The 21,440-nt window shown below is 48.5% G+C and overlaps 1 protein-coding gene across 2 annotated transcripts in view; it reads right to left on the bottom strand.

Moving 5' to 3' along the window:
* Positions 1-21,440, bottom strand: part of LOC142580131 (uncharacterized) — a 462,133-nt gene that overhangs the window by 132,158 nt on the left and 308,535 nt on the right. For both annotated transcript variants that reach the window (XM_075690951.1, XM_075690952.1), the window contains exon 3: positions 4,506-4,687. In XM_075690951.1, coding sequence (XP_075547066.1) covers positions 4,506-4,687 — 182 coding nt within the window. The remainder of the gene's footprint in view (positions 1-4,505; positions 4,688-21,440) is intronic.

Here is a 21,440-nt window from a genome sequence, read left to right on the forward strand (position 1 = left end):
CGGGGGACGCTGGGGCTGCCATAGGGGTGGACTTGGTGGCAATCTTCCTGCTCGTCTCAGGTAGAAGTCCGTGCTCGGGGGGCTGTCCTTGCAGTCGGCGGCTACTACGCTGATCTTGGGCGATGTTGGTTTTGTCCTCGGGCTTCGGGCTTGGACCGCGGCTTTGCGGGGGCATTCGGTACACGAACGCACAAGCACCTCCACCAGATGTCACGTGGTAGTGACGTTAAAGAACACAGTAGCAATACTGTGAAAGACAAAACTTGCTTTTATTGGGCGGACCTGTGCCCACAAAACAGGCCAAACTTAAAGCACAACGAGAGCGGCGAACACAGTCGGCGATCGTCGAAAATCTGATCAACGGGTCAGGCGCGTCGGCTTTTATACAGCAGTCGTCGAATGTTCCAGACTAATCATTGGGACCCGCGTGCCTTCCCCAAAGTTCTACACCATTCCAGTCTGGCGATGAAATCAGATAACGCAAGGTTCGGCGACAACAGACAGCGATAGAAGCATCGATAACTTTCCAGAAACTTCGGATATATGCAGGCGCGTCCCGCGCTGTGCGATAACATTTGTTAGGCGGCGAAACGTGGTCGCCCGATAAAGATAAGTACACGTGTCGATGTACAGTGTTGCGATTCTTTGCCAACAGCATCCGAAAGGCGTCGTCGTCAACTTCTTTTAAAATATCGCCGCTCTTGTCGCTTTTCGATATTGACGCATCGACACGCTCGCAGAAATCCACGAGATCCTCGACATAACTAGCAAATATCTCACCGCACTGCTGCGCTCGTTCTCGCAAAGAGTTCTCGGCGCGAAGCTTGCTGGCTGCACGCCGCTTAAACACCTATGTGAAGTTAGTCTTGAAAGCCACCCAATTCGATAGATGAGTTTCGCGGTTGCGGTTGCTCAGGTAGACTATGCCGCTGTTCGGTTTCGTAGCTTCGTCCCACTTATTTTGGTTGCTCACCCTTCAATATCAGATGGGTCAGTCCTCCACGTCATGGTCGCCCAGCCCGCTGAAAGTGGCCCGGTGACGCCTAAGCAATGTACCCGAAAAGGCCACAGCACGCATCGCGACCGTTGGACGCGGTGACGGGTCTTCCGCCATGACCGGAATGAATGGCAGAGTCCTGCTTGGAAGTTTCAGGTTTCAAGGCGTACCCAGCACCTCCACCAAATGTGACGAGGTTTATTGGGCTCGTCGAGCGACATCCAGAAACACAGCAGCAGCAACGATAGCTCAGCTGGATCGGCGGACTGGCCGTGCGATACGCAGTGGCGTCAAAGCTTGCTAGCGTGCAGATGTTCTCCTGGTTCCGAGACACGCGACGGTGACGGGATTTTCTAGTACCATTCTTCTTCCCTACAATGGAATTATTATTATTATTATTATTATTATTATTATTAGTAGTAGTAGTAGTAGTAGTAGTAGTAGTAGTAGTAGTAGTAGTAGTAGTAGTAGGATGAGGAGGCGGAGGACTTCTAGTATGCGCCATTAGGGTTGGTAATATTGATTAATGTTTAGTAGAGTAACTTATTAAACGTATCGCGCAAAACTATTATTCTTTATTGATGTGTACCTTTCATTTAATGGCTTAATCGATTAGACCTATTCGATTAATTGTTTTCGAGAGTTTGGCAGTGGTGACGCGAAAATTTCGAAATTGTACTGGAATGGTGGCGCACAAGCGGTGACTGTGCGACTGCAGTAGAGCGACTGTCGACTGTTCTTTCGAGTCCCGACTGATGCCGAGCCGAGCGCTTCCCATCTCTTCCCCCACATCGCACACGCCACTACGCCACACGAAACCGGAGGCTTGAAATGTCCTCGCAATTTAAGGCATAGTGTAGCAACTCAGTCGTTGATCGTCGTGCCACTCCCAGTCCACTAAAGACGTGGCCCACCATACGCGCCAGTTTAAAGCATGTGTTTCACATAGCGATGGCGTTGATGTCGCGGTGGATAGATTGATGAATGGACCGATGGATGGAGGCGATGAGCGTCCCCTTTGAAACGGGGTAATTGGTTGTGCCATCAAGCTCTTGGTATATGACTTTGCCAGATGTTCTACGTATCTTTAAGAAAACCCCCCTAAAAACGCCCAGCATTATGGTTTCTTAACAACTATTGGGAACTTTGTTTTTGGACGCCTGCGTTTTTGCGGTCTTCATGCTTTTCTGCCTCCAAATTTCCAATCGCATCTAACTAATCTCTATTGCGGACATGCTTACTTTCCGTCTGCTGTCTCTGAAACCAAGGGCTTCAAGGAGGCCAGAGGAGCCTAAACCAACCACTGGGCAGATATCATAACATTCTAATAAAACATGCTCCATCGCTTCCATAGTTTACGGCAGCAAGCACATGCTCCTCCTTCCTCGTACCTCGCATTATAGCTATGCCCGTTCTTAGGCATTCTGACCTCGCTTCGAAAAGAGCATCCCTTTGAGTTATCATAAATAAATTCTTCCCCGATTTCGTTTTTTTGTTTTCATTTACGTAGTTACTCATAACAGGCTGCGACTCCAAATCAACACTCGCCACGTAGTGGCCGCGCCGAGACACAGCCGACCCAGGTACAGGACCGCAGCGACAAAACGCGTCAAATAACGGCGTGCGCTGAGTGCGCTCAAGTCGTCGCGGTGCCGCCGCGCACGAGCCCGGAAATAAATGAAAAAGGAAGACGCGTGTCGAACCACTTTCGTTGTGTATGCGTGTCAACGCGCCGGAAAGACAGCAACGTGGCATTCCATCGTTTCCGGAAAAGAAAAGCAGACGACGCGCACCAGAGAGCGACTAGGAAGAAGCGAACACAGCTTTGTTCGAAGCACTGCACTCGGAGCGGCTTCTTTCTTGCCGGCGAGCAGTCCATTGCTTTGTTTTTATGTTTTAAATATCTTGCTGATGTTCCAAACTGCTGAGTGTACTTTGTTTAGGCAGGTGCTTTGATAAATCACAGTGATGCACGCTTAAGCTTCATTTTGTTTTCTGTTACAGTTTTCTGCCCCATAATTAGCGTTACTGAATGCTTTAAGCGGCAGGAATATTTTCGCCAGTGGACTTTTGTCTACAGGCCCCGTAGCACGAATGATAACTACCTCAAAAGGTCTGAACTTGGTCATGACATACGTTAGGCCGGGAGGCGACATATCGTTTTCATAGCTTGCGTTAGGTAAGCGTTGCAAGCGGAAGATGCTGTTTTCTCGTTTAACGCGGTGTCCGTTTATTTACTCGCCAGAAATTTAGAAGCAGTTGCAAACAGCGCACTTTCCAGCGTTGCAGTGTTCGACCTGTGCACAACGCCATACGCTTCGAACGCTGGTCACACCACTAGATTCTATTGTAAGTGGTTCAATCCGCTTCCATTTCAGGCATTTACAAAAACACCACTGACTTTGCGAAAAGAAAACCTCGCCGAGCTTTGCAAACCTGCTGGAAGAAACTCAACTTGGTCCCATTGGTTGTTATTCACTTCTCACGTTTCACCGCTTTTGACCACCTCTGTGGGCGGCGTTCCCAAGCCCTGCCTAGAACACCGCGAACTGCGCGCCAGTCACGAGGCCCTTACCACAAGGATGAGCCTAATACACAGAAAAAGACTCACCCCGGGTCACTAACGAAAATCTTGTTCGTTTTTATAGCAAGGTACAATGAGCAGGTAGCTTAACAGTTTTTAGCCTCGGTATACAAGTTCAGAATATGTATATTTTGCTTCTGGAAACACCACAGACGTTACTGCCGATATATTGTGGGATAATGTTCTGCAAAACGAGTAACGCCTCCTGGAGTCGCCGACAGCGTCCGAGCATTTGTTCTCGCAGGCTGGTTGTGTGGCAATTCCAAGAAGGCGTCACTTTCACCCAACCAGCTTTTTGACATTCATTCACTCTTGAGAAAAGATAATACGGTTTAAAATATTAAACTAGTAATTTTATTTTCCCTGTACATAATGCAATGTCATGCATATTTCAGTCGGGCTTAACTATCAATCGTGTCATTTTTTATTTCTTGTTTAACTTTACTACACACAGATTCCCTAGAGTCACGTTCCTTGTTTCGTTCTGCATTGAGAGTCATTTCATAGCATACATTGTTCATCTCAACAAAAGCCACTGGTGCCAACTATGGTTATTCATTAAAATACTAAAGGTTATCCTTTATCGAGCGTTTATACGCTTGTGTTTCAAACTTGGTTCCACCTCTCAAATATTAAAGTATGGTCCTACAGAAATAGATAACTGTGTTTCAACCTTGTTAAAAGAGTCCCCCGGCGAAAATGTCGAATAATAGGTTAATCGATAAAAGAAACATGCATCGAATGCGAATAATCGATTAAAGGCTAAAATGATGAACGATTAATTGTTGAACAAAAACATTGATTGACCATCCCTACGCTAGGTAACCCTGTTAAAGCACGCGCAGCATTCAAGCCCAGAGTGACGCACGTATTTGAGTGCTTTTTCTGCGCCATCGCAAGAACCTTGCCCGTTCTCAAGCTCACCGGTGTACGTGCGTTCCTCCGAGCACAGTGACCAGTCCGGTCGGGTACTGGGGCCGGGTGCTGGTCGCTCGGCTGCTTGTGCTGCTTGGCCGCCGCCTGCTTGTGGAGCTCGTCGGAGTTGGCGGGGGGAGCACTTCGTTGGCGCCTCCCCCGACGATCTCGAAGCCCAGCACGTTAGTCGTCTGCAAGGGCAGGTGTGTAAGCCAAGTTTAAGCAACGATTGTTGCCAATGGCAGTTGCAACAGTTGACAGTCACTTTAGCATGCGCTAAAGATGATCAAGGCCTGTGTCCTCACGCGACATTCAGTAAACTACTTGACATATTGTTACTTGACATACTCATTCCAATGCGTTTTTATTCCTATTACATTTTTCTCTGTTATTATTCGAATGCGGAAGGATTACATGGTTCATGAGAAGAAAACTACGACAAAATTTAAAGCTCGTAGGTTCGACTCCCACCACTGTTTGTCGGTTCAAGTGCCTTAATTACACCTTAATTAATTGTGTCTTAATTAACTTCGCCCTAATTAACACCAACTGTTGTGTGTTCAACTCCCACCAAAGGTCGTGTGTTCGAGTGCCTTAAGTAACTTCGCCTTAATTAACACCAAAGACCGTGGCTTCGACTCTCACCAAAGGTTGTGGGTGCGACTCCCAGCCATTCTGGTGCCATTGAATTTTTGGTGCCATAACGCTAGACGGTCATTCTTTTCGACCCATGAGCCATCTAAGGCTTTCGCCTTTATATAAGACATACTTCAGAAAACAACGCAAAAACGGGACACGGAAAATGGGCACATGCGTCCTGTTTTTGGGCTGTTGGAAGTATTTTTTCGTAGCAACAAGCCCGGCTAGTCACTAGTCTGAAGTCCCTCAATATAACTTCATCATCATCATCATCATCATCATCATCATCATCATCATCGTCATCATCATCATCATCCTGTTTTATGTCCACTGCAGGACGAGGGGCTCTCCCTGCGATCTCTAATCACCCGTGTCCTGCGCCAACCGATTCCAACTAGCGCCCGCGAATTTCCTAATTTCATCGCTTCAACTTATCTTCTGCCGTCCTGGACTACGTTTCTCTTCTCTTGGTACCCATTCCTGTAACCCTAATGGTTCAACGGTGATCTAACCAGCGCATTACATGACCTGCCCAGCTTCATTTTCTTTTTGTCTTCATATCAATTAGAATATCGGCTATAACCGTTTGCTGTCTGCTCCAAACCGCTCTCTTTCTGTCTCTTAACGTTATGCCTAGCAATTTTCGTTCCATCGCTCTTTGTGCGGTCCTTAACTTGTTCTCAAGGTTCTTTGTCAGTCACTTCCAAGTCTCTGCCCCATATGTCAGCACCAGTAAAATGCACTGATTTCACACCTTCCATTTCAATGATAGCAGTAAGCTTCCACTCATGAGCTGAGAATGTCTGCCGTATGCGATCTAACCCATTATTATTCCCTGCGATTCCCTGTGATTAATTGACCTAGGTAAACGTACTCCATCGCAGACTCTAGAGGCTGACTGGTGATCGTGAACGCTTGTTCCTTTGCCCGGCAATTCATCATTATCTTTGTCTTCTGCATAATAATCTTCAACCTCACTCTCACACTCTCTTTGTTAAGGTCATAAATCATTTGTTGTAACTCGTCTGCATTGTTGCGTAATAGAACTGAATGTCATCGGCAAACTCAAGGTTGCTGAGATATTCGCCGTCGATCTTTACTCCTGAGCCTTCCCAGTTTAATAGCTTGAATACTTCTCCTTTTTACGCGTCTTCAAAGGCCATTGCTGGCTCTGTACATATGGGGCGTTGGAAGGGAAACCGACATCTCGGCAGCACCAAGCATTTGCCATGGTGCATGGGACACACGTGCTGTGGGTTGTTCACCGAATGCATTAACTTGTGCAAGGGCAATTGAGCACTAAATTCAGAGCGAAGATGTAAATGCGCTGTACAGAGAGCGGCACTGAGTTTTTCGCTGATAGTGTTGCAGACTACGTTGAATTACCATGTGTTGAGGGTTCAGTCTTCTTCTCGCGGGGACCAAAAGTAGCGCTAAATGCTTTTGTGATGGAGTCATGTAGGTGCTCTTGGTTTGGTGAGACATATACAGTGCGACTATAGGCGACACAAGACATGATAGTGTGATTTGATAGGAAGGTATAGCAACAATGTTCTTACGACTCCTCAAGGCATAATACTGACGTGGCTTCCCCATTTGCTGTTGTTCTAGCTGTCAGAATCGGCACAAAAATGAAAGCTTCGCATTACAAGCTTAAGAAAGCCAGATGTTTCAAGTGGCTGGAGAGCGAGGGAAGGGATTTGGGACCTCAAGAGATTTTCCAAACCTCACATACATACATACATACATACATACATACATACATACATACATACATACATACATACATACATACATACATACATACATACATACATACATACATACATACATACATACATACATACATACATACATACATACACGTCCCTCCATGCGCGCGTGTGTATTTCTGTAACCCCCCCCCCGACCTTCATTATGGGTTGCAGACAAGTCAGGACCACCGGCAGCTGGATGTTGCAGAAGCAGAGTGAGTGTGGGCTTCCTCTCTTTGCCACACAAAAAGCGCTACACAAATATATATTCTAAGACAGAGAAAGGTGGGAAAAGAGCGGAAAGTTAAAAACAGATACGAACAATTTGTACAATCGTTCTAGTAAGCAAGACATTGTAAGCAGTGATGTGATTCTTTGAATTAGAAAGTGAAGTCTATTAACGTGAAAGCTTCATCTAACTGGGACTGCTCATCTGCAAGGCGTTTCTGGTCAGCGCAACGTGTAGTTTTCATGCGCCAGCGCTGCGCCCGTGTTAGTGCTTGCGAAAATATCGAAAGCCTTATGCTGTCTTGGATACCTAATTGTTTCAAAGGAAAGTTCTAATTTCCATTACGAGAACTGGTCAATAATCAGGCTTCGCCGTCGAGTGCGAAATCTGGAGCGCTATACATTAAAGCTTTTCCAAACTTTTCTACTCCAATTCTGCAATCAGCCTTCCGCGATTGGTCAAAAACTTTTGGAACCACCCCCACTTCGCCTGTCTGTCACGCGACGCCACGAAAACCGTGGTAGCTCCCCATCTGATATCAAATCAAATCAAATCAAACATGTTTATTTTGCAGGAAGAATACAAAATTTCCCTGCGGGAGGCAAAGTCTAAAGGCGAGAAAGCCTGACGAGGTCTTGGACAGTTATTATGCATGATTTCACTGAACTAAAGAAAAATGCTTGTTTCTCATTCGACGCTTTTCGCCACTAGCTCTCAGCAATTGGTCAAAAGTTTCCGGGCTGCACCCACTTCACCAGCTGCCTGTCACGCGACGTCACAAAACCGCGAAAACTCACCCCGTCAAAGTGACGTATTCGCTTTAAGGATGCATTAATATGCCGAACAGACCTTAATTTTCTTCTGAATAGCCGCAGGCTGCCCCGTTCCGACAAGAACAAAAGATAGCTGCCGCCGGTCACTCAAACACTGGCTACTTGCGTCTGCCGGAGAGCATTGGTTTATTTGCGTATAACAAAGCTTTATGCGTGGCCGTGTAACGTTTTCGAGCATTTTCGGCACGTTTACGACCTCGTTCTGACAACTTTTCTTTCCTGAGGATCCGTTTTAGCGTCATTCTTAAGCTGCCCTTGCATGCCACCGCGATTTTCGAACAGCCACCGCACGCTAAGTAAGGGAAAGCGGATCAATCGCAGACGCCGGCACCAGCTTCTTCATCCGGTTATCGATTTTCAGCATAATGGCTCATCCCCATCGAATCCCTCTCCACTTGAGCGTGATCCTCGCCTCTTATCAGCCAATTAGATAAGGCAAGCCGCGTCAGTGTAGGCGATGTTATTCGTTTTTCAAGCAAACAAAAATGACCTCCTACGAACGAGGAGATTGATTGGTCTGTCCAGACAACCCTGCGGATGACCGGCCGGTGGTTTCTTCGGCGGTTACGCGAATTTGACGTCGGGAAATCGGAATAAAAACATATTGGAATAGTTTTACGTTATAGGGCGCCTGCTTGCTAAAAAGCTCCGCCATGATGCACTCAAATGTTTCTATAGATGTCCCCACGACCGCAATCACACGTGGTGCTTTATGTAACATTAAAAAAAAAATTTTGGCTGGAGGAGCGGAATCCTCCGCACTACGGTTTGGGCAAACTTTTTTTAGCTAATGCGCACGCGAAAAACTAATTGTTTATTTATTGATTTACTTATTTGTGTATGTTTAAAACAATATACAAATAGATATACAAGCGTTCATGTAATCTGAATCCCGAAGAGCTTGTAATGGAGCCATTCACATCAAAACAATTAGCAACAATCTAGGTAATTAAGGAAACATTGCGTATACAGTTTAACAACCTCTGAGAAATAAACAGTAGGGAATTATATAGGAGAGACCATGCAGCATAACAAAGAGCAATCAACAGCAGTCAATTCGAAAACTAAAACTCGCTCACAAATCTACCTACATTCCGAAAATAAATAAATAAAATATCAGGAAATGAGGGATGGTGGAGAAAACACATTTGCACGTATGCAAGCACAAAAAAAAAATACATGTTGCCGCGTGTCTCCTATGTCGACGACAAAGGATGGGAGCGGGCTTCATCTCGTGAGTCGGCCCGGCGGAGATTGGGAGACGACGTCTCTGCGCTCTGTTGCTGAAACCGGCCAGTACGTGTCCTCATCTCCTATGTTCGTTGCACCATGTCATTATGAAGCACATATAGATAATAGGCGTGCTTATAAAATGCTTATCTCTGGACTATTGCTTTGATAACTGCTGAACATTGTAGTTCTTAACACATGTGATATATATTTTCGCTTGTTTAATTTTTTCGTGGAATGTTGTTCCACAGCATTCCAGCTAAAAGATAGGCCAACGACTGGCCATATATGGTTCTGGGAAGGGGGGATGGTGTCATGTTAACTTTGCTAATATTTTATTCCGCGTTAACGAACCGGCACGCGAGTTACTGATATATGAAACACGTGGTTACTCTTCCCTACATTTCTAGCGCGCTTCAACATACTCGCCTAAAGTGACGTACGGTAGCATTCGCACTTTTTCAAAGACGTGCTTAAGATTTAATTTTTTCTCTTAGAAGCTTGGGGCGCGGACGGCGCATTTGTGTAAGCGCCCTATAGACCCAACTTTGAAAATGCTCCCGTCCCTGCGAGAGCGAGGGATTTCTGTACGGCAAACCCAACGTAGCTCGCTGTCAAGAATGCCACAGTGATGACATTAGGATTCAGTTTGTTTGACGGGGAAAGGAGGAGCAGCGCGGTTGAAAAGTTTGGACCCGGAATGAAAAATTGCCTATTTGATTTTCCTTTATATTATTGGGTAGCTTGTAGAGGATAGACTAATCGGTAATCTTGGCAAGTTCTGCATGATATTTTTTGTTGTCGTAGCGTTAGCCGATGCCGGTGCTTTGTGGTTGAGCTATTGTGCCGCTTGGCTGGCTAGTTACATTGGCCCTTTTCCTACTAGCTGACCGCACGGCCACTTAGTACACAATGTGGCCGCATGTACTGCTTTTCGCAGGTTCTTTTTCTTTTAAATATAACTTGGAAGAGAATGTTACAGCCACGTTATAGCGCCGGTGAAACAAGGTGGCAATACCATATGAACAGTCCGGACCAAATCGAGCGTATGATCCTCGGGCGCAGTGCATGCGTTTCCGCCATTCGTGTACAAAAAGTAAAGCCTCAAACGCAAAGCGATCCTCATGTCATGTCGGATGAGCGCACGTGCTCAGAAAATTGTTCCTTGTCCGACAATGAAATCGAAGGCTGGCTGGCGCATGCCTCTCCCATTCGAATAATGTGGCAAGCTTCGATGACCTCGCGAATCGCTTGGCACTTGCGTTTAGAAGGAACCTCCATATCCAGAAACAACCGTGAGCCGCCAATGTGAGACAGTGCAACGCTAGTTGCGATGGAGTAGACTTCTTTAACGTCTCATTGTATCCTCTTAATCGAACACTGCGGCACCTGCCACCCGGTCGGCATGTAATTTTTCACATGCGAGAGGACAATGACAAACAATAATACCAGAAGATAGATCCGTTGGCAAGTGCTTGACATCGCACTCACTTTGTCTATCATCACGCTGCTCGTGTTTCCTTCTAATGAGTGGGAAAATCGCTGACAGGTTTTCTGGAGCCGACAAGACTGTTTTAACGCCCTATCTATTGGCAACATTGGTTAATCCATGGGTTAACTTATATACACAGGGTGTAACAGCCAACCTTTTCTCTTTTTGTTTATTTCAACTTTGATTTAAACAAGCCGGATTCCTTGCCCCTTTAGAAAGCGTTTCACAAGTTCTGCAGTGCTCCTGAGTGGACACACGGCATGCTTTATCCTGTCGATCTGCTGCAGGAAACATTGTTGTACGCCCTTTGCACATGACTTCGATAAAGCCTATCTGAGGTCCGAGTACACTTTGTACACTCTGTAAAAAAATAAGAACGCATAAAAATAGTTTGTCGCGCTTAGCCATGGTATAGCATGTTAGCGCTGAGGACGTCCGCTGACGCTGGTTCCTGAAATTGCTACCGCGGCGTTAATATTTGTGTACTGCATACTGGACTGGCTGTAGATCCGGGTTTGCGCTGAAGACGCTCGACTGGTTGACTCGCATGCGCTACGCATTTTCCAGACATTCCTGAGCACTGGCTTCTTGTGCGAACCTGTGTTAACAAGGAGTGTTTGTTTTGCACTTCGACGCACGGCTGTAGAATTGCCACATCGTGGGCGTTTTGTGTACACCCACACACACATCCTTCTCCTATCATCTTCATCATTCATAATTACTTTTCACACACACACACACACACACACACACACACATATATATATATATATATATATATATATATATATATATATATATATATATATATATATATATATATATATATATATATATATATATTAAGGGAAAGGAAAGTGGGTGAAGAACAACTGGCCGCTGGTGGGATACAAACGTCTTCGCATTACGCGCGCGCGCTCATCGAGGCACACTACTGGAGGCCTGCTGCACTCATCGCCCGTCGACAGAGGCGAAAACAGGAGGAAAAACAAAAAGAGACAGTGGCGTTTCACTTCGTGGACGCGGGTGACACGCAAGCGCCTGGGTGCCACAGCGCACACGAAGCTATCGTCCCTCGGTGCATCAAGGTTGTCCGCATCGCAGATCGTATTCAAGGCCGGGCTCGCGCTGCCGCGCCATACGCAGCAGCTGCTGGCGTAGAACGCCCCCTTGTAAACATTCGCTTACTGTCTAAACAAGCATGCTGTAAGCACACACAGGCAAACATGAGCACAAGACACTCGATAACCGCGGACGCTCCCTGGCGTAAGGAATCGCGGCCGTAGGAGCGAGCGAAGTGACCTTCGCACTGCCTACGGCTTCAATGCAAACTCAGCGACGATAACACAGCGCACGCTATGCTACGAGCCATCGCGCCATCTAGAATGAACCACCAAAGTATATCGCATTCAAGATAAAACCCGCGCGACCGCGCGCGGCCGAAGTACAACACTGTGATAGGATTTGGACTATTTGAATGGCGCGGCCGAATGCGCGTGACTGCTGTGGGGCGGCGACGGACGAAGAGGCAGAGAAGGGCCGGTGTCTGGGCGGAGGCGGCAGCCATGCGAACTGCCTGAGCTGCCTGGGCTGGCCTTCCGAACGAGCCGAGCTGTCATCTACCCAAGGCCGGTGTTCCTGGGTGTGCTGGCAGAACAGGCCCGGCTGTCCTTGGGCTTCAACGGGCCTGCTCCACTGCTGGGCGAGCATCCGACGCCGACAAGTTCCGGTGCAGCTAAGCCTTCGGAGCGGTCCACCCTGTGGCGGGCAGACGTCCCGACCCAGCTGTCGCGCGAGTGGCTCGTCGTGTGCCGGGCATCCGCCCCGGCCTCCAGCGCCACTCGCTGCTCCAGATCCATCTTTGCGCCTCTTCGTGCCGTGAGTGTGTGATACCGACGCACTATCGGATGCCTTCCTACATTGATGCTGAGCGTGACTATACCTAAGCGACAGACACTCATGAAGGGAACTGTGCGTGTGTTATCGTGTACGTTATCCTAGTTCCGTCCCCGTGTCATTAAAGCCTCTCTGTGTTCATTGTGCCTTCCCTGTGTGTTTGAGGCCTGGCCCCCCATCTTCCTACCACAGCACCCCCCTCCCCTCCCTGGTGCCAGGCGCGCCACCGAAGGTGGCGCGCTCCCTGCCCTATTTCCTCCTTTGCGCATGCTAGATTTAGCCGCCATCGTAGGCTCACCATCAAACGCTTGCACTCGCATACACAGCGTTCGCCGCGTGAGGACAATGTTATCACTACACAATCCCTGTACGTCCGTATCGCAAACGAAACCTGTGGTAACTGCCAGAGGAGCTCAACCCAGCGCTCCTCCGCAACGCTTCGCCTCATTTTTGCTTCCCTATTTCGCTCTACGTTACCTAGGCTTTCCTCTAGGTTGCGTTGCTTTGCCACGCGCTCATCGCGCTTCTTCGTACTTACGCCTGCTCCGAGCCTGCACCAATTACCTGTGAGGCACAAATGCCTGCTTTAACTCCTTAGTCAACATTTTGAAGCAGCGCGAAGGCACGGAAAGAATTTTTAAGGTCATTAAGTGAGATGACATCGTGTGTGGCTGCTCGACGATTTGCACAGACGCACCAAACGTCCGTCACGGACTGGCTGAAACCATGCAAGAGTACCACTGGAAAATAATTTTCTGTTAAGTTCAGCTACATAAATCTTTTTTATGTCACTTTTCCCCGCTTTTAAGTCAACCTCAATTACTGTTTTGAAACAAGATAGCTGAATGCGCCTGGTCATGTTGCCAAGTATTCTTCTGATTAGATGCTCTTCTGATAAGAGGAACAAACTTTCATGGTCATTTCGAGTTCGTTTTAAAGGGAGTCTACTGTATGGACAATCATCACTGAAATATTCTTTGTTCGAATAGATTTCAGTGCTAATTGTGCGCTAATCAAAGGCGTCCTTCTGGGACAGAAATACCTGGACTAGATAATTGATGATGCTGTAACTAGATCTCGCAAGCTCAACCTTGCCGACATATTTAGAGCTAAACCACCTGATAGTGAACAATGCACAAATCGAACCCTTACCCGCACTGCGTCTGTTTCTGACAAAGGCTTCAGCTATTCTTAGAGTGCACCATAACATATTTGCTCAAAGTGATCGGCTTAAGCTGATATCCAGGAAACCACTGCGCGTCGTGTGTAAGAAAAATGAAAATTTACGCGATACTTTGACCAAGTCAGCCATAAATCCTAGCCCTAGCACAGGCTGCGTGCCTTGAAACAGATCACGTAGCAAGGTTTTTCCTCACATGAGGAATACACAGAAAGCACTCAGCACCGCGGCCAACTTCTCTGCTCAAATGGAAGGAAACTGCATGTGACACCGCCAATGTTGTCTAGCTTCTTGAATGCACTATTTGTAACGAACAGTGCATTGGCGGGCGGGAGGCACTTTTCCGGGTACGATTTATTAACCACAGGTGACACGCAAAATCTCCTTCGAACCTTCCCGTATTCAAACATGCCAACCTTGCCGGGTACTCTTTCAATATCTTAAAAGCGACAATATTCAAATCAGACTTTCGCTCACACCGCGACCGGGAAATTTGCGAGTCCTACCTTATGTATAAGCTTATTACGACCGCCTCGGGTATTAATCAAAGCACCGGGAAACACACGCACTTGCCTTCTGATTACAACGATGTGGTTATAGCTGAAAGCAAATTCTTTCCTTTCACTCCTGGGGTAGAGTTTCGTTGTCTTATCTTAAACGATGACGGTTACATGAAACTAGGGAAAGCTCGGCCTTACGGCCGGCTCATCAGAGCCACCCACACGTGTGTTTTTTCCCCTCCAGCCACCGTCCAGGTGACGATTTTTTTTTCTTTCCGCTTCTTCGAGGGTGAAGACAACGCTTCCTCGTCCGTGACTCATCGCAGTCATCCACGTTCTGTCCTCTGGCCACATGTTAGTCTGTCGTTCCGAAAAAAAAGGCGTGTTAAATTTTTTTTTGTTTGTTTGGAGCCACACGTCCTTTCTACGTGTATTTTCCCTTTCCGACACTTTGGCAACGAAAATCTTCCGTAATCCCGTTCCCAACAATGAAGGCCAAGCGACCGGCCGAAATGTTAGTAATGTAATCGCACTCTTGTCGTTAAACGTGTATTTCTTTCAGAACACACATATATATATATATATATATATATGTATATATATATATATATATATATATATATATATGATGTGAAAGTCTGTCGTTGAGATCCAGTAGTTGAACAGGCGCTTGCAGGTTGAGGACGCACGTACGAAAATACGGTGCTCTATTTCCTACGTTTCGGTCGGGGTCCGGTCGAAACCTAGGGACGACAACTTCTGGACTGCTCCTTTCAAGAACTCATTCAACGGCTGACTTCAACGACGCCCGATCCTCACCTTCACATGTTTGAACTTCAAGATGGCATATTGTACCTCTCTAATGCATCCGATTGGCATTAACCGATTCTTCGTTGGGACTGCTCATCTGCGCCTGGCTGTCCTTGCCTATGTTCAGCATGTACCGACTGCCGGTCACCCTCGCGTGTCACGGCCTTATGAGCGCATTCGTCGGCGCTTCTTTTGGCCTCTTCTTTTCCGTGACGTCTGCAGTTGTATCGCTGTGCGTGACCTTTGTCAACGACGCAAAGAGTCGACCACACTGCGTGATGGCCGCCTGAACTCTTCCATCTGAACCACTCTTCCGTATAGGCGTTGATCTTTTACGCGTTTTCCTACGTCTGCTTCGAGAGATAAGTGGATTACTATAGCAACAGACTACGCCACCCGATACGCAATCACACGGTCTTTTCCAACAACCTGTGCAACCGATGTCGCTGACTTGCTCCTAGAAAACGTCATCCTTCACCACGGTGCCTTTCGACATCTCCTCACTGACCAAAGCCGCTACTTTTTTTCAAAAGTTGCTAATGACATTCTACACTCGTGCACGACTAAGGACGAACTTGCTACTGCTTACCATCCACAATCAAATGGTCTAACCTAGCGTTTCTACCGAGCCCTTACTGACCTGCCTGCCTGTCTCTGCTGACCATCGCGACAGCGACGTTGCACTGTCGTTCGTTACCTTTGGCTATAATTCTTGTCACCACGATACCGCAGGCTTCATTCTTCCCCTTGTTTGGCCGCGACCCTATGCTGCTTTTCGACACCGTTCTGCCTGCTAGTCGGAATTTCACATCCGATATGCTCGCGAAGCCATACTCAAAGCACAAGAGGTGCGCCATATTGCTCGACGTCAATTTGGGGGGACTCGCAGGAATATCCGCGGCGCTTTGATGACACCCACCATCGTGAAGTCCACAACACTGTGCGCCTTGGTTCTCCTTTGGTCCCCGTCCCGGCGCATTGGGCTCTCGAAGAAGTTACTTTCGCGCTACTCTGACCCTTACCGTGTCTTGCGTCAAGTTACTGACGTCACGTACGAAATCGCCCCTCTTGAACCCACCGTGGCTAAGCCTAGTTCCGACGTATGCCACGTCGCGCGCGTTAAGTGGCATCATTCAACCGCCTCCTAACCAGCACCGGGTGGTTTCTTCAGCCAGCATGGGTCGTGTGGCAGGCTGACGAACACGACGTTTTAAGATTAGTCGGATGAAGACGATGCTCTTCGCGCGCTGTCTACCAGCTTGTCAGCTGCTACAGTTATTGCAAATGACCTGTAAATATATTTCTTACTTGTTTTAGCCACGTAACAATGTGTGCGCTTTCTTAGCCACTCGGACAAGCAGCATGCGGCTTTCAGTTATCGCAGATGTAGTTCTGGAGCGTGCCGCAAAAGGAGTTCACCGTTTTGATAGTGGTAGCTGTGTGTTACCTTTCCTTGTCGCGTTCATCGCCGATTTCTCCACTAATTTGTTGCACACATTTATCTGCGCCGGTGTTCGCGGCCTTCCAGGAGAGTAGCAGTTGTAAGAGTTGAGGAGGACGTCGGGATGAAAAACTTGGGAGGCTTATTTACATTATTTACAGTGAGCGTATATAACAGTCTTAAAGTCATTACGGGCCGGCAGCAACTCGGACGCTGCGGCCCGTCACAAGAAGTTCGAAAGAGATGAATCAAGGAATGCTCTAGGAATGTAAGTAAGTAAGTAAGTAAGTTTATTTTCCAGGTTCAACTGGAGCGTTTTCTGGCAAAAAGCTGCATGAGCAGCTTGACTATGTCCAGAAAACCCCTACAAGCACTCGCACACGAGTGGTACAGAAATCAGACACACATACAATAGTTGTAGTCAATAAATGCTCTCTTGCTGCTCCCGGTCTCCGTCTTTTAATCCCTTCGGTGTCTCGAAGACACGTCACGTTGGGCCAATGGGAGAGCCCGCTCAGGTGACGCCATTTTCGTCCAATCGGCGAGCCTGCTCAGGCGTCGTCATTTTCGGCCAATGGTAGGCGCCCGTGCAACGGTCTCACACCCGGCGGAGAGGGTCGCTGCTTGGTCCCCAATTGTGCGAGGGCTTACTTCTCCCTGCGGTCTTGCCTTGCTGACTTGCAATGCGCCATCACAATAGACGGATGGGGGCGACGCTGCCAGGGTTTCACGGTGCATTACACCAGTCTTGCCTCTTGGACCCAAGTTACCTGGAACAGTGCCAGGCTCTCGCTTCACTTTCGGCAAGAGTCAAGCAGTGAATAGCTCCACCTGCGGCACACGAGGTGGGGGCCGCCAATTTGTTTGCACGTGCCGCGTCTCAGGAATGTGGTATCCGTGCTTCTACGCTTCTTAATTAGCTGTGGCGCGATTCGATGTGGTCTGGTGAACTCGAAGTAGGCTCAGGAAACGGTCCCGTATCTAACAGCTCGTCCTCGCCCCGGAAGTTCGGAATGGTCGGTGAAATCAGTTCGCTGGCCATGAGGAACGCTGAAAGAACCTGCAGGGTACTGGTGTCGAGCCTCGTTTAACGAACTTCGGGAACCTGGGCCCTGGAGAACATACGTCAAACAAACAAACCAACACAGCGCTGCACCACGTGTAAGCGCAGGCTCATCACCCCTGACTCGCCAGGATATTACTGAGTCAAAATGAATCCTGATCTTTTATTTCCCCAATTTTGACAAAGCAGTTCCAACCACCTTTCCCAACCGCTATCCATTTCTCCCCGAATGCCGACAAGACCATGGTGTTATTGTGGTAGCAAAACAATGGGTCGTTGTCGATGCAAACAAGAAATGAAAACAGCTGAACATAACTTAAGTGGCCTAATTTCGCGAACGGCCTGTTCTCACCCTAGCGCTGTGGCGTACTTATCTCACGTACTGTTGCCACTGAACAATCTGGCCATTTTCACAAGTACGTAATCACAAGCGCGCTAGCCTTGTGGTTACTATTCAGAACGCGTACTTGCGTCGTAGGCAAACTTTTCATTACGCTTTGTTGCGTTTCGCCTGCGACACGTGGTTTTGCCGGCGCGACTGCGGCGGGGCGGCAGACATTTTGGCCCGATCGTCGTCGCCGCAACGCTCATCGGCAGGTGTTTCCAGGCGCGACTGCGGCGATGCGACCGCAAAGGATCACCCTCTCATTCCAGTCATTGTGCCCGAACCAGGCGATGCGAAAGCAGGGATCATCCTCTCATTACAGTCATTGTGCCCGACCGGCAGCGCTACGACAGGGTGCTACGAGATCGTGCTCGACATGGTGCTACGGCAGCGCTACGACAGGGTGCTACGAGATCGTGCTCGACATGGTGCTACGGCAGCGCTACGACAGTGTGCGTCACCATTAGCCCATTGTACATTCACGTGCTCGTCTTTTGAGGGGTTCCTTCTTGCCCTCAACTGCGAGAGTATAAAAACAGCTGCCCCCGGACACAAAAAGCAGGGCTCCGATTTCTTCTGTTGAGTGAAGTGCTCTCCCGTCTCTCTACTTCGGTCAAACCTGACCGCCAACTCTTTGCGATGTTAAAATAAACAAGTTGTTTTGTTGTTACCAGTCGACTCATGCTTTGCCGGGACCTTCGGATGCTTCCAGTTGTACCCCAGGCCGCCAGGCCAACGCTACCCTTGGGGCTTGCGACCCAGGTACAACCACGGGCGTCAGCGCCGAGTTCCCCACAGATCGTACCAGCGGTGCGATCAAAACATCTGGTTGGCAGCGGTGAGATCACCTCCGACTCCAAATAACTGTCTGCCAGCGGTGAGATCGCGACAACGGAGGCCAGCAGCGAAGAGATGCAGTTGACTGTATGCTGAGCAGCTCAACGACGATCCGGGAGCAGTGCAACGAGCCCTGTGTGACGACTGGTTGCCTGCAGCGGAACGACTGCGCGGAATTCCTGCCTGCGAGGTTTGGTGAGTGCGGGACTTTCTTCTTCTGAGCTTTGCCAGGCTTTTGTTAGTGTCAGAAACAGAGCTGGTAATTGTGGTTGTCGTTGCTGCCGGGTTAGTTTGCGGCAAGACAATAGTAAGCAGTAGAGAAAGCAGCATTCAGAGCAGCCATGGATTTGAAGTCGTTGCGCAAACCGAAATTGTTGGAGCTTGCAAGAGAGTTGGGTCTGGATGTCTCGGACAAACTCAGAAAACCTGAACTGCTAAAGGCTATTCTTGAGTTAGAGGCTGAGGACGACGAGCTGTCGGAATGCCTTGAGACTATTGAGGAGAGGTCAAAAAGACAGGAGCGCGAACTTAAAGAGCAAAAAGAGAAACAGGAGCGCGAACTTAAAGAGCAAAAAGAGAAACAGGAGCGCGAACTTAAAGAGCAGAAAGAAAAAGAAGAGCGCGAACACGCTTTGGAAATGAAGCGTCTCGAGGTAGAGATGGAACGCGCTCGTAATGGAAGTCAGGCACACGGTGCAGGAGAACGCGTATTGTTCAAAATGACTGACCTGATGCGGCCGTTTAAGCTTGGAGAGGACATTGGTTTGTTCCTGGTTAACTTTGAGCGAACGTGCGAGAAGCAGGGGTTCTCTCGGGAAACGTGGCCACAGCGCTTGCTCACTTTGTTACCCGGCGAGGCGGCCGACGTAGTCGCTCGCTTGGATAGAGAGGAGGCAGAGGATTTCGACACAGTGAAATCGAGTCTTCTAAAAAAGTACCGGCTGTCTGCGGAGGCGTTCCGTCGGAAGTTTCGGGAAAATGAGAAAGGCAAAAGTGAGTCATATACAGAGTTTGCGTATAGGCTTATGTCAAACATGCAGGAGTGGCTCAAAGAAGAGAAAGCGTTTGGTGACCACGATAAAGTTCTGCAGTGTTTCGGGCTAGAACAGTTTTATAGTCGGTTACCGGAGAACGTGCGATACTGGGTCTTGGATAGGCCAGACGTTTGTACGGTGGCTAAAGCCGCTGAGCTAGCCGAGGAGTTTGTGACGCGTCGGGCTCGCGGAGCTAAGGACGGTCAAAAGGGTGAATTTGGCTCGAAGTTTGAGAGGCCGAAGTTCACACCCATGAGAGCAAAGGGGAACACACGTAGTGCGGATGCGAGTGGAAGCAGTGCGACCGAACCTAAGGAGACGGCGGCAGCCGAAGCCGAACGCAGAAAGCGGTGCGAGATGAGGCAAGCGCGCGTTTGTTATACGTGCCAGAAGCCGGGTCACTTTTCGGCGCAGTGTCCGGAAACAACACCAAAAGTTGTGTTTTTTTCAATAGGCAGCACTGACGAGAACATGAAGCTTCTCGAGCCTTACATGCGAGACCTCCTCGTGAACGGGAAAGAGTGCCGAGTGCTTCGCGATTCCGCAGCTACGATGGATGTAGTTCACCCGTCTTATGTAGAACCCCATATGTTCACGGGCGAGTGCGCGTGGATCAAGCAAGCCGTGGAAGCTCATAGCGTGTGTCTGCCAGTAGCAAAGGTGCTTATTGAAGGACCTTTCGGAGCGCTTGAGACGGAGGCGGCAGTGTCATCTATGCTGCCACCCCAGTACCCGTACCTATTTTCAAACAGGTCCGATCACCTCCTGCGCGAGAAGGGGCTTTTGTTTGGTGAAGCTAGTGTTCAGGCCTTAACCAGGTCGAAGGTTCGGGAGCTCGCTGCAAAGGCGGTTGTTGCAGGGCCGACGTTATCAAACAACGAAAAAGGGTCAGAGGCGCAGCAAGCTGATATTCAGAGCACGCCCGAACTGAATAAACTTGAGTCTGTAACGTTAAAGGCGCCAGATACTGGAGAGGAAACGCCCGACACGGGAAAGTTAGAAGAGCTATCTACTGATTTGCTCATCGCGCCTACGTCAGACGGACTTGATAGGTTGCTAAAAGTCAGCCGGTCGGCTTTGATAGCCGAGCAAAAAAAGGATGGCAGCCTGGAAAACGTGCGCTGCAATGTCAAAGAAGGTATCGCCAGGAAAACTGCGCGTTTTGTGGAAAGATGTGGAGTCCTGTACCGGAAGTATCTAGACCGCCGAGGAGTGGAGTTCGATCAGCTGATCGTGCCTCAATGCTATCGTCAGGATCTGTTGCGCTTGTCACACGGGGGTTCGTGGTCCGGACACCTAGGAGTTAAGAAAACTAAGGACCGTCTCTTGCAAGAGTACTATTGGCCAGGGTGTTTTCGGGACGCAGACCATTTCGTGAGGACATGTGACACTTGTCAGCGGGTGGGCAAACCAGGGAACAAATCGAGGGCGCCGTTGAAATTAGTACCTATCATAACGGAGCCTTTTAGACGGCTCGTTATTGATACAGTGGGACCTCTGCCGGTAACAGCCACGGGGTACAGACACATTTTGACTGTGATCTGCCCAGCGACAAAGTTCCCTGAAGCAGTGCCGCTTAAAGAACTCAGCTCAGTTGAGATAGTTAATGCACTACTGTCCA

This window comes from Dermacentor variabilis, chromosome 4 (assembly GCF_050947875.1).
Source record: "Dermacentor variabilis isolate Ectoservices chromosome 4, ASM5094787v1, whole genome shotgun sequence".
Lineage (NCBI taxonomy): Eukaryota > Metazoa > Arthropoda > Arachnida > Ixodida > Ixodidae > Dermacentor > Dermacentor variabilis.